The 7,452-nt window shown below is 43.9% G+C and overlaps 1 protein-coding gene across 2 annotated transcripts; it reads right to left on the reverse strand.

Moving 5' to 3' along the window:
- Nucleotides 1-228: 228 nt before the first annotated feature.
- LOC136529695 (probable phospholipid-transporting ATPase 4) lies at nucleotides 229-7,227 on the reverse strand. 2 transcript variants are annotated; one of them, XM_066522767.1, is made up of 11 exons: nucleotides 7,069-7,227; nucleotides 4,766-6,689; nucleotides 4,567-4,677; nucleotides 4,035-4,311; nucleotides 3,823-3,911; nucleotides 3,628-3,715; nucleotides 3,318-3,527; nucleotides 3,113-3,238; nucleotides 2,884-2,982; nucleotides 2,602-2,793; nucleotides 229-1,223 (listed from the first exon to the last, which is right to left on the reverse strand). In XM_066522767.1, exons 2-11 carry the CDS (start codon nucleotides 6,574-6,576, stop codon nucleotides 567-569), a joined length of 3,660 nt encoding a protein of 1,219 aa, XP_066378864.1. In that variant the 5' UTR covers nucleotides 6,577-6,689; nucleotides 7,069-7,227; the 3' UTR covers nucleotides 229-566. The 2 variants fall into 2 exon arrangements, with proteins under 2 accessions (XP_066378864.1, XP_066378866.1); XM_066522769.1 differs by having other exon boundaries at nucleotides 4,766-6,695; nucleotides 7,069-7,224.
- Nucleotides 7,228-7,452: the final 225 nt, after the last annotated feature.

Consider the following 7,452-nt stretch of genomic DNA (forward strand, 5'->3'; position numbering starts at 1 on the left):
CGTATGAGGAATGGTTCCGCAACGGACGTGTCGATCATGTGATGCAAACCAAACGTCTCGCCCAAGGTTGGATTTTGGATCGGGTGATTCCGCACAACTTCGTGACCCAAATCAAATGTGCCGTAGAACTTTGGCAAGGTGAGGCAACATCATGACAAACCCGGGTAAAATAAATTCAAATATAGATAGAAAAGAAAAGCTACTATTACCAACACCACCGTAAACATCGACGTCAATCGATTACAATACATCAATAGGCAACAATCAAAATTGCAGATATACATATGTTGTCAGCTATCTCAATAGGTTGTTTTCCCAACTGAAAGGAGCTATACTTTTTACACGGCTGGCTTTGGAGCTTCTACTAGGGTGAACACCACCAATTACACCCCAACATTTCTTACAAATGGAGAGAAAACAAAATCCCAGGGCAAAAAAAAAAAAAAAAGAAATAGGAAAAAAGAAAAGAATTTCGCTATATTGCTCAGAGAAGCTAAAACCACTGCCTTGCAGGAGCAAACAAAGTGGCAACTACTGTTGACGAGCCTGTCAGGTGACCGAGATTCCTAAGATACTGTATGGATTGTTAAAGATGGGCCTTTCTTATGCAATTTCCCCTTGATCTGCTTGATCTTTGCATCAACCCTCGCAGTGAAACCAATCTTTGTCTTCTGCCTGGCCTTCGACCGCTCCCTCTTCCACATTGTCTGGTCTTCGACATCTTTCTTTAGGTACTTGATCTCTTGAATCACATGGTGATCAAGTGGTTTGCACGACCTCTGGTAGGATATGTGTATCAGGTAGGGGATGTTGCAAGCAGCAGTCACCAGAAGCGTCGCTGCCCAGTATATGGGAGCTGGCCCAAGGACTTCCAACAGGATCTGGTAGTTGTCGCGGGATCTCAATGTCATCCCATAGGCGAGGATGAAGAGATACCAAGTTGTTATGCTGCCCCATACAAAGAGATGTTGAATCCATGTGAAATGGCTCATTGTTAGGGCAATCTGCATGTTGACAGCCCAGATGATGCAGGTGAACATGGCAGTTCCCACCGCAGCCATGTCCGCAGTCTGCCCCCCATCACGGATTGCCTGATCATAGAATATGCAGAGATTGAGGAAGAATATGGCCAGAGAGGAGTAGAGGCCATTCCCCATCCATCCAAGGATCCGGTACCAATCAAAGAAAAGATTCTTTGGCCCTTGCTGGTATAATGCTGGGAACTGCAACATGCAAGTCATGCCATGTCATATATATATATATATATATATATATATATATATATATATATATATATATATATGAAAGGTTAGAAGCAGCAATGTGGATTATCAGAGAAGATTGCCCAGCTCCCACAGTGCAAACGGCAAAGGGCCCAATGCATGAGTCTTCTAGTATCACCAACGATCACAGGAAATTAACTAGCATAAAAGTTTACTTGGCAACATGTATTTTTTTACAGATGTGATTTGATCCACAGATAGGGGCCATACAAACATAATGTTGTCAAGAAGCAAACTTCTGTGCATTTGCATTTCCTTAAAACTTCGGTCAGCTTTAAATATGACACTACCAAGTGACTTCAATCTGCTTAAACGGTTCCTCAAACCATGTGCCTTGACTATTTTCTAGATGCTATGCAAGTCAAACTATTTAAGGAAGACGTTAAACCAGATGAATTTGCACTACATTATTTAATAAACTAAATTTATGGGATGACATGTGTTGAAAAACAGTCAGTCATGTTTCCCAACATAATATCATAACTGAGATAACTAACACCGGTATCTTTTACAGTACCCAATGTGTATTTCAAACCACTGTATTTTTACATAGTATCAACATAAAAGTCACTTGCACATTTCATTTCAGTGAATGAATACCTGAAGCAGATAACCTAGAGACTGAATAGCATGGAACATTATAGTATCCACATAAAAGTGACTGCACATTTCATTTCAGTGAATGAATACCTGAAGCAGATAACCTAGATACTGAATAGCATTCTAATGGAACATGGAATGGACAAGTAATACACACCAAATCATTCCTAATTCTGAAACTATCTTTTAACGACAATAATATGTTGCTTCATACAAATGATTTGCATGAAAGGAGTGGCAAAGGTAGATACAAGTTCATGCCTAACAGAACAAATGGGCAATACAAATCATAGTAGCATGAACTAAGATATGCTTGTATGTTGAGGCAATATTCATGGTTCTTTTTAGTTTTCTAATATATTATGAACCATGCCAGATAATTGTGTTGTTGTACTTGATGCCATGCAAAGTAGCCGGAGAAGGAATTGATGGACATCTGAGTACAGTATAGTTCTCTAATCTACACCCAGTTGCTAATGATTGTGGTTCCATGGGAGTGTCCTCCTCAAGAAACAAAGTTTAGCAAATGATCTTTTGGGTATCCGCTTATTCATTAGCCTCTTTGCTGGAAGCATAATGATATGGACACAACACAATAAAAACTTTTACCATGAAAACACACACCACATTCCAGGACCAAGCTTTAATTCCAGTTCTAAAAATGCCAAGTTTATCATAAGCAGTATGGTTAAACTAAGTTACATGTTCTATCATATACCTGTAAGCAGATTTCGGACGAAACATCTTGCTCAAATACTCCGAGTGATATAACAGGAAGCGAAGTAAGAACAACATTGAAAAGCAGCATAAACCAATCATCGTATACAGATTGCCCAGAAAACCCAGCGAATGCTTCAAAGTAAAATATTGTAAGCCCAAAGGCAATATTCTTATAAAAGAAGTAGCAAATCTGCAATTCAACAAAAGAAGATTTAGTAAAGTTAAAACATAACAGAATCAGATGCAATAGAATGAATAAAAGAAGTGCTTCGAGCAGCACCATTTGGGCAATTCTCTTGTAGCACCAATGTCCATGGACGACAAGAAGTCGCTCAAGAAACCGAAATTGAGAAATGGAAAAATCACTAGCCATCACTGCCTGGTAAAGGAAAAGAACCAATTTTAGTCATACCTAGTCAACGATCCTTGATGTTATATGAAAGTAGCACTACACTAGATTGGTTCTGTCACACTAGATAGGGTAGATCATGATAATCTGAACAACTCACCTGCATGCCCTCTACCCCACTTATACCAACTCCAATATCAGCTTCTTGAATCATGCCCACATCATTTGCACCATCACCTACTGCTAAAGTGGTTTGTCCTATACCTTCTTTGACGAGCCGAGTCACCTACAAAGTGAAGGAGAGCAAACTCAACATTACTTTATGTAGAAACTACAGATAGTCCAATGGAGAGAGGCAAATCTACCAGTGCTTTCTGCTTTGGAGACACACGGCAACATATGACAGAAGCACACTCGATTGCCAGGTTCAAGAACATATGCTTCATGTCATCCTCCAAAGCAAATGCCAGAGCTTTTCCATCAATAACTAGAGCAAATGCTGCATCTGGATCCTTCTCGAGTTTGACCATTTGTGACCCATTGGCGATTTGCGACAGGAGACTCTCCTTTGCAACCTGCTCAGTTGTCAAAGATGAAAGTAAAGCCTACCATAAAGAGAATTACCGTCTAGATTAAAGCTTCCTATACAGTAAAAGAGAAAAAAAGTTAAGGTACCTTCTTTGCATCCTGGGCTACCTGCTCACCAGTGGGTATGGACAAACATATTTGTTTCATGCCTTGCCTCAGTAAACTGCATGCATATCTGCAAAAGAAATAGAAACATCACACGATGTTGATGGATGTGATGTGCTAACGAGGTACAAAAAGCTACTTGTACATGTAAAGAATTTCTACTTGGAAACAGCATACCCAATGTTAATTGCAGTTTCCATCTTATCACCTGTCAGAACCCAGATTTTGAGACCTGCTTGCGCCAAACGATCTATGCACTGCGGAACCTGATAGAGCACAAAGCATAACTTATAAGTCAGAACAACTCAAAACAGTAACTAGCATAATACTAGGAATAGGAACCAAGAAACATATCTTAACAATACAAAAAGTCAGACACTGTATTTTACCCCTTTTTGTAATTTGTCCTCTACAGCAGTTGCACCAACAAGGATCAGCTCTCTTTCAATCAACTCAGAGACTCGTTCAAGTTGCAACTCTCTATCAGGCCCAATAGAGGTCTTTGCTTTAAGAAACTCAGCATTCCAAGAAGAATATTCTGATTCATCAAGCACCCTGTACGATAGTGCCAATGTTCGCAAGCCTGCCTCACCATATTCATTCAAATGCCTAGTTGTATCAACTTCATACATCCTTCCATTTTTTGCCAGTCTATCAAATATGATGCTGCTCGGTTGGGAACAAAGAACAATCAAGGATAGTCAAGCTGAAGCCAAAAAAAGTGGCGACATTGAAAAAGATAGAATAAACAAGCCAAGCATGTTGACAGCACCAAGTAATCAGGTGTAAAATTTGCTTCTTAACATTTTTAAGCTAATAACAAAATATCAAAATCTGAATGCAGATGGCTTGATGTACAGGTTTAGCCAAAAATAAATCAAAGAGCATCACCAAATTTAAAAAAAATGGTACAAATCCTACCTGTCTGCTCCTTTGCAAAAAAGAAGAATTTGACCATCTTCATCCTGCAGAATTACAGTCATTCGTTTTCTTTTGCTATTGAATTCCAATAGATTGAGAATCTTTAACTCCCTGAAACCATACTCACGTATTAAGACAAAATAATCATAATAATAAGGATAAGGAACAAATTATGGAGTAACAAATACTGATATGCAACCTCTCAATTGTGCCTTCCGAAGAAGTGTGTTTCTCCCTGACAAAGACACTTGATTGTGTTCGCTTGAAAAATTCGAATCCAAATTCCTTGGCTGCCACAAGAAAAGCCCCCTCATCAGGTGATTCTGCTTCATAGGCAATAGAACCAGTTGCTTCATTTATCTCCGGTATCGCTGTGTGACACAGAGCAAGTATCCTGAAGAAGAGTAGAATCGTGGAAGAATTTGGCTCCTTGGTCCAGTTCCCTTGCATGAGACGGTCATCCTGAAAACTGAAGCCTTTTATGGAGGGCTTTCGGTTATTCCCAACACTAAAGGTGACTCCTTCTACCAACTCGATTTCATCCTCATTGTTCTCCTCCCATATATCTTGTAAAGGGATATCATGGTCATCAGCACCTGACGCCATCTGCTTTGCAGCAGCAAGTTCAACTTCACTTGAACCCACGCCATATGATACTCCAGCAATTGAACACTTCAGGAAGTCCATCTGATTGCAGGTCAGAGTACCAGTTTTATCTGACAAGATAGTATGAACCTGGCCAAGTTCCTCATTCAAGTTTGATGTACGTGCCTGAGCAGTATTGCCAGTCTCCTCATCAAACATATGAATGTCCTGGTTAATGAAATGTGCTTGCAATACCTTCACAAGTTCAATCGAAACATACAGCGAGATTGGAATCAGATACCCGTAAAGAATGAGAGCTGTGATTAGATGGAATATCCCAGAAAGAGCAGGGCGTGATGGATCATCTAATTTATTGCTTTTCTGTGGCTGCAAGTACCACCAGTTGGGCAAATCGAACTTGATCCTCACAGCGAATCCAACTGAACTAATGATTGATATCAGCACGAGCACAGTAAACAGGATGTATATAATTAAATCCATCTTCTTCTCAATCCTGCTCCTCTTGGATGGCGACTCAGTTGAGTTCTGCATGACTTTACTGTCATGGCCAGTAAAGATAACCACTCCATAGATAAAGGCTGTATTCCTTAGTTTTGAGTCCCTCAGAAGTATCTGAGACGGATCAAGGGCGTACACCTGCCTCTCATACTCAAAGTTACCAGTGAACGTGTACAAGCTCGGGTTGGGATCCTCGCAGCGTATCACTGCCTGGAAATCCTTAAATGACTCATCTTCTTCCAGCGGTAGCGTAACCTCAAGTGACCTCTTCACCTTAAGGTTCGTCTCACCATCGAGGTTCATCGTCTCAACATAGCAAATGCCATCCTCATAGCTCGAGGACAGTAGCAGTAAGTCAGCAGGGAAGAACTGGTCCTTCTCAACCCTGACAACATCACCGACGCAAAGGTCCTCCCAGTGCCGGTAGTCGAACTCGCCATCACCCTTGTGCACGCTGACCTTGCGGTTGTTCACCTTCATGTCCTGGATGAAGCGGCGCCAGTCCTCCAGCCCCTCCTTCATCATGCTGAGGCCAACGACAAAGGCCAACGGAGCAATCATGCTGACGGGCGAGAAGGGGCACACCGGGGTGAGCGAGAGGATGGCGGTGAGGAGGAAGTAGAGGTTGGCGACGCGCCGGAACTGCTCGAAGATGGCCTTGGGGAAGAAGGTGATGATGTTGTACTTGGTGGTGGTGATGTAGTTGGTGACGTACTTGAGCGGCTTCTGCAGGGCGGCGTTGTTGCAGTAGACGACGCGCGAGAAGCCCGGCCCGCCGACGGCGCCAGCCCCGTCGGAGGAGGGGCCCGCGTCGCCGGCGTGCCCGTGCTGGGCGCGGAAGCAGGAGAAGGTGTAGAGATTGCTCCACCGCATGCGGTCCCGCCGCCGGCGGCCGGAACGGGCCATCTCGGCGCCCGGTGTCCGTCAGCGCCCGATTTCCAGCTATGCGGATGCCGGCATTGCAGCGCCCCGATCGAATCTAGGACGGGATTCCTACGCCGCGGGCGGGCGAATTGGACCTGCAACTTGGGGAATCAGTTCGTGATCTCGTCGTCAGCGAATTTCAAAAAAAAACATACAAAGAAAGAAAAGACAAAGAAATCGAACAAAACGCACGGAGAAATCTCATCTGACGCCATGGAAACCTGGAATCCGCTAAAACAACGCGCAAATTACACCCGCGTGTATTGCAGGCACATTCACCTCCTAATTCACCCACCCATGTGAAAAGAGAAAACAGCACAAAACGAACGAACGGACTGCCCAAAAAACTCCGCCACGGGTGCAAACGAGGAGCAAACAAAAAAAAAGTACGGGGGCGAGGGAAACTCGCAGGACCAGGAAGAACCGAGGCGCCAGCATCCAGCTGGGGAGATTGAGACGAGGGACGCAACCAACCTGGGTGTAGAGGCAGAGTGAGGCGCGAAGAGGAGGAGGGCCGAGGCAGAGAAGGGTCCGGCGAGCAGGCGGGGGATCGATCCCGGCCTGGGGATTCGCGCGCGGCGGCCGGGCCGGCGACGCTTTGGTGGGTGGTGGTGGGGGTGGGGGTGGGGGGCGGAGCGAGAAGGGTGGGGTGGAGGCAGGGGACGAGGTGGGGAGCGACTAGCGAGGACGCGAGGTGGAGGTGGTGAGACGAGACGAGGAGAGAGAGGGATTAGTCGATTAATTAAGCCCGATTATTTTAAATCCGCCATTTATATTATTTATTTATAACCGTAATAATTACTCGTCGAGGCTCCCCACGCCGTACAACAGCAACAACGCCGTCCCCAGTTTTGCTTC

The sequence above is a fragment of the Miscanthus floridulus genome, chromosome 19 (genome assembly GCF_019320115.1).
Source record: "Miscanthus floridulus cultivar M001 chromosome 19, ASM1932011v1, whole genome shotgun sequence".
In the NCBI taxonomy this organism is placed as follows: domain Eukaryota; kingdom Viridiplantae; phylum Streptophyta; class Magnoliopsida; order Poales; family Poaceae; genus Miscanthus; species Miscanthus floridulus.

Coding starts and splice junctions, on each gene's coding strand:
- LOC136529695 (XM_066522767.1), bottom strand. CDS start 6,576: ATGGCCCGTTCCGGCCGCCGGCGGCGGGACCGCATGCGGTGGAGCAAT. Junction 4,312..4,566: donor TTTTGCAAAGGAGCAGACAG/GTAGGATTTGTA, acceptor CCAACCGAGCAG/CATCATATTTGATAGACTGG. Junction 3,716..3,822: donor GAAACTGCAATTAACATTGG/GTATGCTGTTTC, acceptor TTTCTTTTGCAG/ATATGCATGCAGTTTACTGA.